We start from the raw sequence: 17,701 nt of genomic DNA on the forward strand, positions 1-17,701 counted from the left end.
CATGGACAGGGTTATTTTTGCTTCTGACCTTATTGCATATTGATTTTGTAGTTTCCCTTTCAGACGCAACATTTATAGGAGAGTATTTAAATGAATCATGTAAGGTTTAAAAACGTTTGCGCTCGTCAATTTACTGGTGTTTGCGCCATTATTTACCGCCCAAAAAAAGCATATCGTCAGTAGATCACACGCTGAACTTTTCACTCCCTTCAATGCTTTTTTGGAATTGTGATCTCCTCTCACTCTAATTTGCCCTGTTTAGTAAATCTGGCCCTTAGTCGTTAAATTTAAACTTATTAAAAATAGTTTGAAAGGTTTGAAAAACCATTTGAAACCAACATGAATCCAACAAGTCCATTTGGGAACATAGTGTTTTAATCTCCATTTGTACAGATTTTTTCTTTTCTTTATCTGTGACATTCGTATTTTTCATTGACTCTACTAAAGAGTAGTGTTGTCAAAAGTACCGACCACGATACTAAGTCGGTACTGACATTTTATAAATGTGACGCTTTGAACACTGTTGAGCTGGAATCATAAACACCTCTGACTGGCCATTGTGTTCACGCACTCATCGGATGTGTTGGCTTGGCTATGTCAAAAGCTATATCAAAAGCTGATTGGCTACAATGATCAACGCACAGGAGCATTTGAAAGCACATGAAAGTGTTTGAAAGTGTTTTGAAAGCGGGAGCAAGAGCATCTGAAAGCACAAGCAGGCGTCGACCAGCGGACCGGTAGGCTGAAAGGCGTCTGCATTCAAACACTACTATGTGTATCTGTGAAAGCGCTCTGTGAAAAGCGTCATTGATGTATATTTACAACATGTTTTTGAAGCGCTGGTCATTGTAGCCAATTTCAGACATATTTGATGAGCGCGTGACCACAATGTGCAGTCAGAGGTGTTTATGATTCCAGCTCAACAGCGCTCAAAGCGTCACATTTAAAGTACTGACTTGGTATCGCGGTCTGTACTTTTGACAACACCACTAAAGAGTAATACTGTTCTGGGTGGTTGATAGGTGGATGCTTACTGTCCCAATCAAATGTGCACATCCTCAAGTCTTTATAATATTTTTGACATCAAATGAAAACACATTGGACACATTGAAATCTCCAGTGGTTTTCTCAAAAAGAATGTTACATTTCATCCAAAACAAATGAATGTGATTCTGGCAACATTTTATTATGTTGGTTGAAGTTCAATGGGTGTTCAAATCGTGTTTTCACATAGCATTTTACCTGCCCAAAACCTAACCAATAGTGTTAACAAAAGCAAACGTTAAAGAAAAATGCATTTGCTGAATAAACTATGCCATTTTAGCTTGTTTCTACAATTACTTGAGGCGTGACTTGTGCATCACAGGACTTGTACCAGATTAATGCTGTATCAGGTGAGCTACCGAGTGAATTTACTATGTCTGAAAAGCTATTTTCTGAACGCGGAAGTCTCGCCCAAATGGGCTGATAATGTTATGGTAAACCTTCGAAAATGGTTTAAAAAAGCACATGGTTTCATAGTGCCATCACAATGCTTTTCTACTCATTGTCTAACACTGGTACATTAAGGATGCATTGAAAGCCTACTTCGTGACAAAAGTAGCCTTCCGTAAATGCTGTCAGGTGCCTCACGATACAGTTATACAGTACGTTTTTGCTTTGCAAGAGCTTGTTGTTTTATGTGAGTTTGGTGCCAGTACTGACGAAATGTTTTGCGAACAGTTAGTAGACAATGTGCTTAGTCCACGAATACTAGAAACTGATCTCACACTGGACAGAGCTGTTACAATATCAAGCCAGATTGAATCTGCTGCCGATCAATCCATTTCAAATTCTCGTCAAGTTGCCGCCCCGTACAAGCAGTGCAGCACACAGTAAAATGCAGAACAATGGGGAAACATGGCACGGGATTGAAGGCACACTTAGCTAATGGCTGCAACTGCAAAATGCTGGAAGGGTAAATTCTGCCAATCAGGGCAATCAAATACACGAAAGGTTACCAGAAGTTACTCTACTGTACACAATGTTCAGCTCGTATTCCCAGCAGTATTTACTTCTGACTCACAGACGTGTGGTGGATTTGGTGGTTGACACTGGTTCTTCCGTATCTATCCTGCCCCTGCAGTATTTATGCATGCCATTTCAGTAACGTTGTGCTGCTGCATCCCACAGCCAGGCTTTTGACGAATTCAAAAGCCCAAATTCTGGTGGTTGTATGTTTGTCAGCGAACGTTACCCTACATAGCCACTCAGTTCCTGCTACATTCTTCATTGTGGACAAATTAATGGGGAGGGACCTACTGTCTGCACTGTATGTGAGGATTGAAAACAATCAAGTCCTAATGCCTTCCTGTGCCTGCTTCTCCTGTGCTAGTCTTTCAGTGCACTGTTGCTGAGTCAACTGAGTTTGGATGTGCTCAAAACTTTATAAACTGCGTAAAGCTGGATGAAACCGTCACACCTGTGTACCACAGACTTCGCCATCTCTCTGTCAGAGGAAATAACTCGCTTGCAAGCAGCTGGGGTGATAGAACACATTGATGGCCAATTGTTACGCAAAAAAGAGAGGTAAAATTAGGATGTGTGTTGACCTCAGAGAGCCAAATAAAGCAGTGATCGTGGACTCTTTTCCATTGCCACACATGGATGAACACTCTCTGCTCTAAAGGGTTCTACTGTTTTCTCTTCCATTGGCCTGACTAATGCTTACTCTACCAAGTGCCCCTGCATGTCGTTATTTCAGTCGTTATTACTTTACGTTACGACTTTTTGTCGTAGTCCTTACATATTGCTTCAGCGCCTGTGGCATTTTAGAAGATGATGACCATCATTCTGACTGGCTTGTCAGGGGTTGAAAATTACCTGGACATTATCATCCATGGACGTGATGTGTATATGCATGACAAAGCACTTCAAGCGGTCTTACACTGACTAGAAGCTGCTGGATTGCAGCTCAATAAAGACAAGTGTTGCTTTCGCCAAACCAGTCTGCTGTTCTTAGGTCGTACTGTTTCAGCGGAGGATCTTCTTCCTGATGAATCAAGTGTACAGGCGATTCAAAATCCTCCTGCTGATTATCGATCACATTTGCCCTTATCTGCTTCTCCTGCAGATAATGCTGTTGCTTTAGCTCCTGTTGATGATGTTGATGAGGAGTTTGTTGCTTTTCTATCTGCCTGTAATTCTCTTTTTTGCTGCCTGTGCTCCTGTTCTAACCGCACTTCGTACACAGATTTCTAATTGTTGACCTCCTTCACCCAAGAGACCGGAAAGTTGCTGTACTATAAACTGCGGCTGGAACTGTCTGTCAAGGGCAACTTCATCTTTCGAGGCTCACGGATGATTGCACCTGCTGCTCTTCGATCTGTGCTGGTCTCCATAGCCCACAAAGGACATCAGGGAGAGGTGAGGACCAAACAACGTCTCTCTATTGGTGGCCAGAGATGGATGCTCAGGTTCATGATACTGTCCGTTCCAGCCACGTGTGTCGGCTCAATGACAAAACTGTCAAGTCACCACCTGCTCCTCTCTAGCCGGTGCCGCTGCCTGATGGACCATGGCAGAAAGTGTCTGTGGATATAGTCAGGCAAATTGACACTGCTGCATCTAACTGCAGGTTTGCTATAACATTAACGGATTATTGCAGCAAATGGCCTGAGGTCTCCTTTGCTCACACTGTCACTACAGATTCTGGGGTTTTGTATCTGTCATCAGTCATCCGTCATCCGTCGGCAAGGAAATCCATTGAGCATAGTTACTGATAATAGTGTTCAGTTTACATCTGCTGCTTTCACTGCTTTTCAGGAAGGAAGGAATTGTCGTCACCATCGTTCCTTTCTCTGCTACCCTGCAGCTAATGGTGCTGTAAAGAGATTCAACCGTGTGCTCATACACACTGTCCAAATGGCCATCCAGCAACATCAGCCATGGAAACCCATGGTAACTGACTTCTTGCAGGTGTACTGTGCCATTCCACATGCTGCAACTGGTACTTCACCCTTTTAGTGACATGACTGTTCGCCGAAGGGTTACATGGCTGCAACACTAAAATGAAAAGTACACTGATGCTAAGCGAGGTGCTCGAACTCCTTGTTTCCAGCAGGGGTATAAAGTGAGGGTACGGGAGCCCTTGCATATTCCTAAAGGACACCGAAAATTTACCGATCTTCTCACAGTTGCCAAAAGACTGGTGGTGAGTACATATGTTCTTATGGTGTGTGCACACCAAAAGCAAAGTGAATATTTGCATTGCGTTACTCGCTCTAGATTACTCACCGGATTACTTGTTTTTGGGCCATTTGTGCGAATAAAAATGAGTGTCTTCACACATATCAACAACAACAACATTTCTTTCTGCCATTTTTATCGTCATCAACCATCTTGGAGATAACTACTGTTGTACCTGTTGTGGAAGTCCCAAATACACTGGAAAGCCGAACGGCGAATGTCTGGGTTCACAGCACCATCCAGACAACTCGTGAATTTCACCGTCTTCTCCAGGAACTGCGCCTGGATGACAGCTGCTTCCGGCTAGATGGCTTGCGCGACAACAACACCTCATGTAAATGTTCCGCTCGATTAAATTTACTTGCGCGGAAGATGCTATTGAGGCATCTATCCGCATCTTTTCATTGGCTTTGTATGTAATCTGCTCTCGCAAATAATTAAATTCACCATTAGTGATGGAAAGACATGGAATGCTTTCCATCTCACTGCATTTCAATGCACATCAACAACTCCAGCTGAGAGCACTGCTCACTACACACACACTCATCCCACTAGACCTAAAGACCTACGCCTAGAGAGGTAAAATTACTCTGATGTAATATTATGTTCTTTTAAAAAGGGGAAAATATTGTGTTTATAAGTGAATTGTTTTGTTGAGTTCTATTTTGAAAAGTGTTGTATTCTGACGTAATGTGTGAGAATGGAAATCAAGCGGTTTTGGCAGGTCACGTCAGTCAAGCTGGCATTGGGTGACTCTCAACTTATTCACGTCTACCTATAGGAGGACGACACCTATTACAGCATTCATACAGTATATAAGGTCCATCAGTATTATCAGCAGGAATTGCGTTGCTCAGGAGCTAATTACCCTCCTCCATCCCCAGCTCCTCCTGTCGTCCAGTCAGGATTTGGCCTTCTGATTCCGCCTTGAAGACAAATTTCTTGAATTATGTTGTTTATTAAAATATTGACATTAATGATATCTGCTATACATTATGTTGGTTCTGTTCTGTTTACCATAGGGGGGTTATCTCTGTGATCGTCAAGGATGATTGACATTTACCATACAGTTTGGATTGGCGGTATGGTTCTGTTCTGGGTAAAAACTCCCTGCTCTCCCTACCATGGATACGAGTGGGGAGTTTTTGCCCAGAACAGAACCATACAGCCAATCCAAAATGTACGCTAAATGTCAAGCATATTTGATGATAGTGGTCCTGACAGAAGTGAAAGAATAAACTAAATGGATAAAGTTCGCTATTCCTGTCTTGTGTGCTTCATTGTTTAATAATTCCTGACAGATACCACAGCTTTCTCTTGTCAGTCTTTGCCTTAAAATGCAAGGCATACGACACTATATACGGACATTCTTTGCAGATTTGCTAGTGCTCAAAACACACACAGTCTCTCTTTTTACCCTCTTTTAACAATGGGTTCCTATAGAAACCAGAACAGGACAGGACAGCATACAATGGCTGTGCACATCATTTACTCAGGAAAAAGGTGGATACATATGGAGCTAGTTATGGGATGCAAATGTCAATATATATTAGTTTACAAATCTTGCAGTATGGTAAAAGTGTTTTGAGGTCAGAACATTATTGTGCATGGAACTGCAAAAAAATAAGTCTTTATCAATTGATAATCTGACCCTGAATCGTAATTTGAGTGAAAAATACTAAAAGTTGGTTGCTTTAGGAAGTCAACCTGCATGGCTTACTTATAGGTTGGCCCTCACCGGTGGTTTCCCTTTTGAGTCCAATTTGCACCCAGCACTGCCAATCAATCTATCCTCTTAATTTGGCCATTTCTCATGTGAATAAAGTTAGCATGACAGTGGCAGTGCTTTTCTCGCTGCCAGCTGCGACACACAGTGTTTTGACTGCGACTGATGGCAGAGGTTATTGAGGATGAAAACCACCCTGGTTGTTTGGCTCGCCAACGGCGTCTGCATTTCGTCACGTTTTGTCGTGCAAGGGCAGCTGTCATGAACGTGACATTAAAAAGATGGATGACAGGACCCTTTTTGCAGTTCTTCCAGTTCTGACTCAGTTTCCACTGCACTGCTTCTGCCTACGTACCATCATGCCGCGCAACATGACGGGAGCCAATCAGAGGGCACCGTCTTGTCAGCTTGTCAGGCAGCTGGAGAAACTCAGATGGCTGTTTTATGACCCTGTGTATTGACCCAGCACAAGTTGTTCTCCCTGCTGTCATGTTTATTTACCCTAACGATGGTGCTCCAAGCTTTGCCCTTTAACCATGTGACGTTCCTGTCTCTCGTCCTTCATGTCCTGTCTTTTATTCCTGTGGGGGACAATTTTTCCTTAGCATCAAGCTCTAAAAGAATATTTCACCTAAAAATGAAAACGGTCATGTGTTAGTCACCCAATGTTGTTCCAAACACAAACTAAATAAAGGTTCCTAACACCTTAAAATAAAGTTGTGCCAAATGTGCTAAATAAATAAACTTGCCTTGCCTAGCAGCCTGAACATTTCTCGTTTTGTATTCTATGGAAAATAGAAATTTGGATATAAAGTTTGGAATAAACATGAGGCTGAGTAAATAATGACAGTATGATACAATTACAATTTTGTGATGCAACTCAAATGAAATTTATTATGTTTTCCTGTAGAAAATGGCACCTTTAACTCGAGCAGTGAGGCAGAGAGAAAGACGCAGTCCTACTATCTTTCCTGTCTCAATGAACAACGGATAGAAGAGCTCGGAGCCCAACCGCTCATCGACTTGATTACAAAGGTGAGTGTTTCTGCGGCGCCCCCTCTGGTGTGGAGTGTAAACAGTGCAAACAAGAATTGGGAACCTTTTAAATTTTTGAAGGTGTTTTTTAAAGTAAATCTAATGCAAATATTTATACAAATTCCCAATTTTCAGTAATCAATTGTTTTCCATACACAACCATGGTAACGTGATCATTTAAAATTGTCCCCTTTGACAGACTTAAAGGGATAGTTCACCCAAAAATGAAAATGAGCCCATGATTTACTCACCCTCAAGTCATCCGAGGTGTATGTGACATTCTTCTTTCAGACGAATAAAATCTGAGTTATATTAAAAATGTTCTGGCTAATCCAAGCATTATTATAGCAGTAATAGTTGGTCTGTTTTTGAAGTCCATAAAAATTACATCTGACCGTCAAATAACGTGCTCCACACGGCCCCGGGGCGTTAATAAAGGCCTTCTGAAGCGAATTGATGCGTTTTTGTAAGAAAAACATCCATATTTAAAAATGTATTTAATTTTTTTCTATGGCTCTGCATCAGCCGTCCCAGCGCCATCACTTCCGGTGAATAAGGTCAAAAAACATGCAAAATACCGGCGCGATCATAGATATATACATAGATTCCTCATTAGTGCATGTGCGGATCGGTCAAATGAGGCATCTACGTATGTATATCTTTGATCGCACTAGTATTTTGACCTTATTCGCCGGAAGTTATGGCGCTGGGAATACTAGATGACATTCGTCTGATAAGAGGTAAAAAAATAACATAAATACTGTTCGTTTCGCGCAGAAACCGATCGTTTCGTGTCTTAAGACATCAATGTGTCGCCACGAGCCGCATGGTTTAATATGGATTTGTATGTCTGTGTGTTTTTACTCTCATTGCTCTCATACTCTAAAATATCCCCATTGACATGCATTATACGACTATCACACTGCAACGATTGGAGTTAAAAATCATGAATCAAAATCAATCTTCATTTGTGTTCTACTGAAGAAACAAAGACACCTACATCTTGGATGCCCTGGGGGTAAGCAGATAAACATAAAAATGTACTATCCCTTTATCATGTATAAAATATAAAACAAACTGACTATTATATAATTCATTATATAATTATTATGTATATCTTACACTATTTGAATAAGGTAGGCTATATATACTTTCTATTGCAATTGTGCATATTTACTACAGCAAAACACAGGGGTAAAGAAAAAATTATGTAGAAAAAAAAATAACACAGTAAACGCTGGTGTCAGCTATTCACTTCATTTTTATGTATTAATTAGGGACACAAAAACACCAATTTTGTAGGATGACCTTTGGTTTAATTTGATGCCTGATTAATTGTTTTTAATTGGTTTTCTGTGCATCTCTTTGCTGTGTCCTTTATTTGAACTGAGCAAGATAACTTGTCTCAAATGGCTATGATACTATCAATTCCTCTCGGTTTAAAATCAGCGAGCCTTGAAATTATGTAGACATCCTTCAGTGAAAGACGTTTTCATGCACTTCTATCTCTCTGAATCAGCCATTTTGAAGAAGAAAGCTCTGAAACTAACCCTCAGCACAGACCTGAAAGATTAATCCGTGTTACATACACAAAGTAGAGATGTCAAACAGCCCTTCATCTACCTAATTTACAGCCCTCCCCAAATAGAGCAGCCTTCTGGAAGGTTTAAAAGAGATACGGTTGGGATGATGGAGGACGGAAAATTTGCACTGCCTCTGATGAGCTGCCTTTTGAACACACTTTTGTCTTTCTCCCAATCTGTCACTCTTTCTGTCATCTTGTGTCATTGGGATCACAGTGATAGAGTGTATAGTGTTGAAGAGAGCTGAGAATAGTTTTATTCTCAGAGGTGAGACAGATTTAATTGGCTTTGATATTAGGTGTCAGCCTGAACACATCAGCCCGATTCATGCTCTTCAAGTTTTTGTCTTTTTTCACACTTCCAGAGCGTAATACCTTTGATCGATACATTTGAAAATCAACATGAAATTGCATTTGCAGCTTATTTTACTTCAGTAATGTGACATATTGCAACAAGAAAATCCAGCATTGTAGAAGCTCCCGACTGTGGAAACTCCCGACTTCTAAGATCATCTAATTGCGTGATGAAAATTTCGCCAATCACACAATTTCCCATGCTCCAATTTATTTGCAAAATTTGCGTTAGATTATTTTAACACATTAAGGATTTTGAAGTAATTGCATGTGTTAAAGCGTTAACTTCGACAGCCCTAGTTGTTAGTAGTGGGAATTTCGGATAATTTTACTGACTCGGATCTTTGAATCTTGTTCAGCAAAATGAATGAATCTTTTTTCAAGTAATTTCGTTCATTTCAGCAGAATCTAATTACAATGCTACATGCTACATTTTTCAACACATTTAGTACTTTTGGAATAAAAAATAAACTATAAGCTAATGCAGCCATGGCCAAACTTTGAGAAAAGATTAGATTAGAAAAGATGAATTATTTGCTTAAAGGTCCCCTTCTTCGCGATTCCATTGTTCAAACTTTAGTTAGTGTGTAATGTTGCTGTTAGAGCATAAATAATACCTGTAAAATTATAAAGCTCAAAGTTCAATGCCAAGCGAGATATTTTATTTAACAGAAGTTCCCTTTCAAAGCCTACAGCGAACGGCTGGCTTGGACTACATCCTGGTACTTCCTTCTTTAATTACGTCAGTAGAGCAGTAGAACAGACTAACCTCCGCCCACAAAGAAACGCGAAAAAGGGGGCGCGGTCTTGTTGCTGTCCCACGTGGAGAAGCTGACGGTCGCGTGGAGAAAAGGAACTGTTGCGTTGAATGTGTTTATCGCCATGTCATCGAGACGCTGTTATTTTCATCCAGGAGTCAAATCACCTTTGTTTGGCTTTCCCAGGGAAGCTGTAGAGATTATTGAACGCATACATCTCTCCGTTAAGAGGCGTGACCTTTCCAACATGCGCTAAGCTGCTGTCAAATTACAACACAGGAACCGCTTTCACGTGCGCTAAGCTGTGGTCGAATCACAGCACAGGAACCGCTTGCACAATCAGAACTCGTTACGTGTTTCTGAAGGAGGGACTTTATAGAACAAGGAAATCACCAGCCGTTTTTAGGACAGTGGAAACAGCGGTATACAGATAAGTAAATAGTGTGAAAAATACTGTGTTTTTTTACACGCGAAACATGAACACATGTTATATTGCACACTGTAAACACAATCAAAGCTTCAAAAAAACACGAAGAACGGGACCTTTAAGCTGGGTCTTCAGGCTATGTATGCAGTCTGTTAGTTCACCTCACCTCCCGATCCAAATCGTTCTTTCCTTTGTCACTTCACATGGAAAGTTTTATTTCACCTCTCGTTTCTTCGGGTATGAGCCGTTAGTTCGGTCATCATGTCTGATCTGGGCCGTGACAGCCCCGTATGCAAGGCTATGCAGTCACCGGAAACAGAAAAGATTAGTTCATCTCTCGAGTTTTCTCGTTTGAGTCGTTCATTCTTTTTTCACATGACCGCTTCCCTGTTCAGTGTCTCGTTACAGTCGTATTATTGACTGCATGTTGTAATATATTTATCATTATAAAGTCATCAGAAGATATATGCAATAAACATTTGTTATGCCTATCCATTCTGAACAACCCAATGTGTCCAGGCTTCATATGAAAATCAATTATACTAGCAAAAAAACTGAACTAAACAAACAAAAAAAACTACTCACTTGTTTGTAAGGAAGGTTGTGAATTAACCATAGACTGTAAAGGAATTAACAAATTTCTGTATTCAACACGGCTGTCACGTCACGTGACAAAAAACGAGACTCGAGAGATTAAGTGTTTCTGCATTCAGCCTATGGGGACTTGAACGAATGACTCGAACGAGAAGACTCAAGAGATTGACTAATCTTTTCTGTTTCCGGTGACTGTATAGCCTTGCCTAATGGGGCTGGGACTTGATGAACGAATGACTCAAACCCGAAGACTCGAGAGATGAACTAATCAATTCTGTTTCTTGTACAGAACATATGGGATGTTGCGCATGCACAGTCAACACAAAATGAACGAATCGCTCTCTGAGACAATCCGTTGTTCTCGAGTCATATTAAAGATTCGTTCAAAATGAACGAATCGTTCATGAACGACACATCACTACTAGCTGTTACTTATGAAATCAGTTGTTTATTGCATTGTTTTCCCAGCTAATAAAATATGGATCATAATGCAACCGTCCACGTTATGCTCTTTGTGCCACTCACCGCTTCCGTCTCAACGGACGTGAAGCCTGAGCCCAACGCAGACACAGAGCCTGAGCCTAAAATGTCTGACCATGTGCATGAGCTGGCAACATTTTCCATTAGAGAGGGAATACAATATGAGGGGATGGTGTGGAGCACAAATGTTAGCACCCTGCCTATTTCGCCATCCTGCACAGTTTTGTCACCTAGCACTGAGTTATTGATGTCTTTGATGTTCCCGTCCTGCCTCCCACTCCAACCTCCTTTGCCTGTTCCTGAGATGTCTGTTGGTTCTGCGGCGGCCAAAAACTGTTTATAATAAGTATCCCTGTCCCCTGTCGGCCAAGGAGGCTTAGGCCCTGTCCCAAATGGCACCCTAAACACTTGCGGTCTTCCCATGAGTCTGCACTTTCGTGACGTAACGCCACTTTGACTGTCAGGTAGAGGTCTGCTGCTGAGCTTTGCTTAAGTGCGGGCTCTGTAAAGGTGCGCATTTAGGGGGCATATCGACCTCAAAGGGGGGGCTCGTGAAAGTGACAAAGAGGAGACCCTATGGTCTCTTGGACTTAACGGACAAGCGCACGCAGCAGCCATTGTAAGTCCACAAGACCGTAAGTGCATATGAAGTGTGCCATTTGGGACAGGGCCTTAGAATGTCTGTCTCCAGTATAGACCAGAAAGGCTTTTTATGAAACCCCTGCCCAGTCTTTCAGCCCTGTCTTCACTGCCTCTCATCAGTCCTTTGTCTTCTTCTACACTGTTTGCTCAGTGCATCGTGGTCTCGCCTTGGACTGATAGTTTGTCAGTTCAACCCTGGACAGTTGACCCATTTGCTTTGCCTAGAACCTCCAAACCCGTCACTCCACCTCTGCCCGTCAACCTGTCAGCTTCACCATGGCTCCTAGCCCCCTCGGCTCCACCTGGGACCTGCGAATGGATTTACAGGTCTTTGTCTGTGACTAATCCCACCACCCCTTTGGCTCTATCGGGCTTCGCCATCCCATCCGGCTTCTCCTCAGTCCTTGGGCACACCGGCTCCGCTCAGTATTCTGGCACCCTGGCTTTGCCTTGGCCAGGAATATGATCAGGAACAAATATAAAGATAGTAAATATGGTCACTTTTGATTTCCACAGTAGGACTTACTGTAGGACTTAAGTACCACCTTCTTGCTAGAAACTGATGTTTTTTCTTTGTGTTTGTGTGTGTGTGTGTGTGTGTGTGTGTGTGTGTGTGTGTGTATATAGATAGGAGGCTGGAACATCACAGAGTCTTGGGATAAAGATAACTTTCTGGACGTTTTAAAGACAATTTCTGGACCTTACAGAGCTCAGCCCTTCTTCACTGTTGGCGTCAGCGTGGACCCTAAAAACTCCAACAGTAATGTCATTCAGGTACGTTTACTCACTTTATCAAGTTTTATAGAGCATCTGCTGTTTGAACGTTTTTGTTTCATGTTTGTTTTATTGTATTCACAGTATTTATCACACCTGTGGTGTTTGCTCACCTGTGTAAACCTCCTCTTTCTCCAGGTTGACCAATCAGGACTCTTCCTCCCATCCCGAGATTATTACCTCAATAAGACAAATGAGAAGGTATCATGAAGCTGAAATTAAAGTATCAATAATTAAAAAACATTTTGTAATATATTTAAAGCAGCTTTTAGTCCATGTCTAAAAGCCTGCCACTGATCTTTGTTTAGGTGTTGAAGGCTTATCTGGATTACATGGTAGAGTTGGGATTGTTGTTGGGAGGAGACAAGAATTCCACTCGGGGTCAGATGCAGCAAATCTTGGACTTCGAGACAGCGCTGGCTAACATCACGGTGCCTCAGGACGAACGGCGAGACGAGGAAAAGATCTACCACAAGATAACGATAGCTGAACTCCAGGTGCGTGTGCAGGCTCACAAGGTTTTAATTAGATAGAAGTCATGAGGATTTGGTGTAGTAGTGCTGTACAGATGACAGATGAACGTGTGTTGAGGAAGCTCAGAAATTCTGAGCTGAATATTTGGGATCATTAGTTGTAATCATTAAACTGTTATAATGAGTGTGTTTCAGACATATTGCTTATTAAAGGTGTTTGTATGAGATACGAGAAGAGAGAGTTTATGAATAATTCAGTGCATGGAGTCAGGTTTACCGCTGTGTGTCCAAGTGTGTTCGCACTTTATGAACTTTCTGTCGTTCCATCCATCCATCCGTCCGTCCGTCCGTCCGTCCGTCCGTCCGTCCGTCCGTCCATCCATCCATCCATCCATCCATCCATCCATCCATCCATCCATCCATCCATCCATCCATCTATCTATCTATCTATCTATCTATCTATCTATCTATCTATCTATCTATCTATCTATCTATCTATCTATCTATCTATATTTGCCATATTCTCATGTATCTGTCTCAACAGAACACCACATCTATTATCCTTCTGTGCATATAGATTTTGCGTCTTCTGGCTTGTTTCCATCATTTAATTATCAAGATTTTATCTGTGAGCACCTGCATTGAAACTTGTTTTGTGAAGGCTCCGGTGATTTCCGTGGCAACAGTTGCTGAGCAACTGTACAGTGAAGTAGTGAGGTGGAGGAGTAGACATGACGGTTGATTGCTTACTGATTAAATTATGTCTGCTGTCAGTATAAATGGAATAAGTTCAATCTTTTCAAAAGGGTTTTTGTTACTAAGAATGTTTAAAATATTATCATTATATTAATATTATTTAATGCTTATTATTCTACTTAAAAAAATAATAATATATATATATATATATATATATATATATATATATATATATATATATATATATATATATATATATATATATATATATATATATATATATATATATATATATATATATATATATATATATATATATAAATAAATTGTTTTACAAATGATTAAACAGACATCAGTTGATGTACTTGTTAAAAAAAATTTATAGTATATTTTCCTTTACTTTTGACTAAATTTGCAAGAAAACCATCTGATGGAAGTGTATGCAAAATTACCAGCAGTTCTCCTGCATTCACAAGCATTCCCCTGCTTTAAAGCTGAAGCCCAATACATTATATATTCATGTCACTATTCTCTCGTGTGTGATGAGCAAACGTCTCTGGGAGCCGTGGAGCTCAGATGTGTGCAGATGCCCAGGAGGATTCTTACATTTGACTTAACATGCTGGGCTCTTTTTTAAGGAAAGAAAGCTAAATAACATAACATGTAGTCAGTTTGTGTGTTTTGTTTGAATTTATAGAAGTGCTCTTTACTCTCTCTCACACACACACAAAAAAAAACGTTTTATCGTTTTTTACGTTTTATCAAGTTATCATCAGCAACGGGTTGCAATAATCGCACAACGATAGAGAAAAATCCAACAGGGAACACATTGAAAATCACAGGAATGAGCATAGGACACAACCACGTAATACAATGACGATACCAAACCAAGAACTGTGAGAACCGAAGGCTTAAATACACAGGCAGTAATCAACAGATAAGAGAACAGGTGTGAAACTCACATTAGTAACCAAGGTATCTAATGCCGAGTTCACACTGCACGGTTTTCAAAGTCATCAGATCACAGTTCTTTTCACACTGCATAACTATCTGGGGTAGCATTCAGTCACTGCTGTGTTCACACTGCATGATGGATCGGCGACAGGAGGTTTCACACTGCATGGCTTTACAATAGGAAGAATCGCCGACAACTCTGTCTGGTGCGCAAACTACATTTCACTACATATAATTTTGTTCTGCGAAGAGAGTTGGAGGTAAATAGATAATTTTGCAATGTGCTGCTGTTGCGGCTGGTCAAGCAAATGTTTGTGCTTTGCTTCTGTTTGATATAATTGTAAATATATCTATTAAAATACTGATATTCAGATCTATAACTCCTCCCTGAAGCGCCCACTGCCCTCTCATTGGCTATCACCGCCGATGTTATTTTCAGTCAGAACACATTTCACACAGCAGGATTTCGGTCCGGATATTTAGCATGCCAAATATCTCACAGGTGTCGGCGACTCGTTTGTGATTCTCTCAGATCATCTGATAATTCACCCTGCGGGATTGTCACTCTAGCACAGATTTCGGGCATTTGTCTGCAATTTCGCAAAACCTGTCGGCTAGTGAAAATCGGGCCTAAAATCGTGCAGCGTCAACTCAGCATAACAGGGCAAAAAAATAACAACAACAAGGCAAAAAGAAACAGAACAAGACCAAACTAAAGCACAATGAAACTAACAGTACTTGACAGTTATATCTGAGTTCACAGTTTGGTAGTTCTTTGTTGGTTTTGCTTCGTTTCCTGTTCAGTTTCCATGGTTATCCATTGTTTGATGCACCACACCTCTTTCTTATTTCTTTCATTGGTTTGAGTTAGTATATATTGAGCCAGTTAGTATTTGTTTCGTTTAAAGCCCATGTGGACATCCTTAAAAATACATTTGCATGCCACCTCAGTGATAAAACTTGTGCATTCGGATGGAGATTTATTCACGGTGGAGGAGCGAGCTTTGTGATCCTTCAAACCCGGGAACACGCTGCTCACGTGGTCAGTCGCAGGGGTTCGCATATGCTTGGAATAATAAGAATAAATGCATATTTAATTTAATAATAGGCAAATAATATCCTAATTATTATTTAATTATTTAAATCTCCGAAGATATAGACACATTATAGTTAAAATGTTTTTTTGTCTTGTATTTTATCTCAAAAGGATGGACTTCATTTAAAAAATGTGGAAATGAGTGGAAATAAGTTAATATAGCCTCTTAAGAGACAACAACGGCCCATTTCAAATGTTTATGTTCTTTTCTTCTCTTTCCCTTTTGAGTGGTGATGGAATATTGTTCTTATAAATACTCTCCAGCATTTCAGTAAAGTTTAGTAAAAGTGTAGGCTAGATCTTTAAAATGCATTCCAATTACTGCAAAGCGCAACCGTACGGTGCTCTGCAGTGGTCAAAAAGGATATAAACAGTGAATTTTAAAGTGATCTCTTCTTGAAAACTAAAAAAGGCATTTCAATTGTTTCTCAAAAAACAGTAGGTAATTCGGCCGAGGATTTTTACGCGTGTGGTGGGAGAAAAACACTGACATTCTGGATTCGGACGGCAATAAAATCCCAGACTAGCCTCTGAAAATGATGAAAATACCTTCCGACCCCATGAGAAACAATTACCGTCCGAATCTGTTTCTGATATCCTTACAACCTTAGTTTTATTTTGAGTTTGTAAATAAAAAGAGATTGCTGCAAATATAAACTGCTCGCCTCATCACTGCGTCAACCAGTCGTGACAGGAACACAGAGTACTTCCATAACAAACAACTTTCCCTTCCCCACACTTTATGGACTTAATCTCCCCTTACACAAAGATTGAAGTATAAATGGATTTTTTCCATCCCTTACTGATTAACAGGTGCTTAACTAGGAACTAGCTGGTCTAACATGTGTCTGCGATCAATTCCAATCAGATCTGAAGGTTCTAAGCAGTTTGTGGAAATCATACGGAACAGAATGAATCATGTATAAAGTGGAATTAAATACATGTTAGTCCATGTTTAATAATTCTTATATTTGAACATTTTGACAGCCCTCATTTCAGAATTTAATTGTATTTTACATCAGCTCTCATTAGACAAAGCTTGAAACAGTCGCTTCTTATTTTGCACGTCTTTATGCAGAGCAACCTCAAGGGTTCGCTTGGTTTTTGAGTTTATTAAAAAACAACACAGCCTCTCATAACCATAAGAGAGAGGGAAAATAGTCCATTTGAGTCACCTAATTTGTTTTCATCTGCTTGAAATCCACAGTAGAGATGAAGGCTGAATGAGGGTAGATGGGGGCTTTCAGCTGTGTGTTTACGATGGAGGTCTTTGTTTTATTACACCCAAGGGCAGAGCGGCTAGAATTGCATCTAGGTTTCAGGAATGCAAACATGCAGGTTATTGACTCTAGCCTGCTGATTATTTGAGCATTTTGTGTGAGAGCGAATCCGAGCACGCATTCTGTGTCCTTTTCATGGCTGAAAGAATATTGAGACAAGCAGAGCTTTCACAGCCAAGGTTATGGAAAAATGAGAGTTGGTCATAATTAAATGTAACTCTCCATGTTTGGTGGCGTATAAAAGGTTTTTATTAAAGTGCTGTTATGTTCAAATATGAGCAGCCGAATACTATTCACTTGATTACTGTAACCCCTGTTACTGAAGCTTTAACTGATTAAATAAAGTCAAATTGTGTGATGTAAAGTCACCTAGAGAGATATAAAGTTGCAAGTGTCAGATATAAAGTGACAATTTCAGGAAATAAAGTTGTCATTGCATGATATAGTCACATTTCGATAGTCACAATTGTTATATAAAAATTCACAATTATGAGATGTAGCAATGCTGCAAGATTTTATGATAAATAGTCACATTGTGAGTTGTAGAGCTACATTAACTAAATTATCGCATTGCAAAATATAAAAATCACATTATGAGAGATA

The 17,701-nt window shown here is 40.3% G+C and overlaps 1 protein-coding gene across 5 annotated transcripts in view; it reads left to right on the top strand.

Annotated features, from left to right (window-relative positions):
• The window catches only part of ece2b (endothelin converting enzyme 2b), a 96,102-nt gene that overhangs the window by 62,742 nt on the left and 15,659 nt on the right, over positions 1-17,701 (top strand). For all 5 annotated transcript variants that reach the window (XM_079824533.1, XM_079824537.1, XM_079824535.1 and 2 more), the window contains 4 exons: positions 6,864-6,988; positions 12,453-12,599; positions 12,738-12,800; positions 12,908-13,096. In XM_079824533.1, the coding sequence (XP_079680659.1) occupies positions 6,864-6,988; positions 12,453-12,599; positions 12,738-12,800; positions 12,908-13,096 (524 nt within the window). The remainder of the gene's footprint in view (positions 1-6,863; positions 6,989-12,452; positions 12,600-12,737; positions 12,801-12,907; positions 13,097-17,701) is intronic.

The sequence above is a fragment of the Gobio gobio genome, assembly GCF_949357685.1.
Source record: "Gobio gobio genome assembly, chromosome: 8".
Lineage (NCBI taxonomy): Eukaryota > Metazoa > Chordata > Actinopteri > Cypriniformes > Gobionidae > Gobio > Gobio gobio.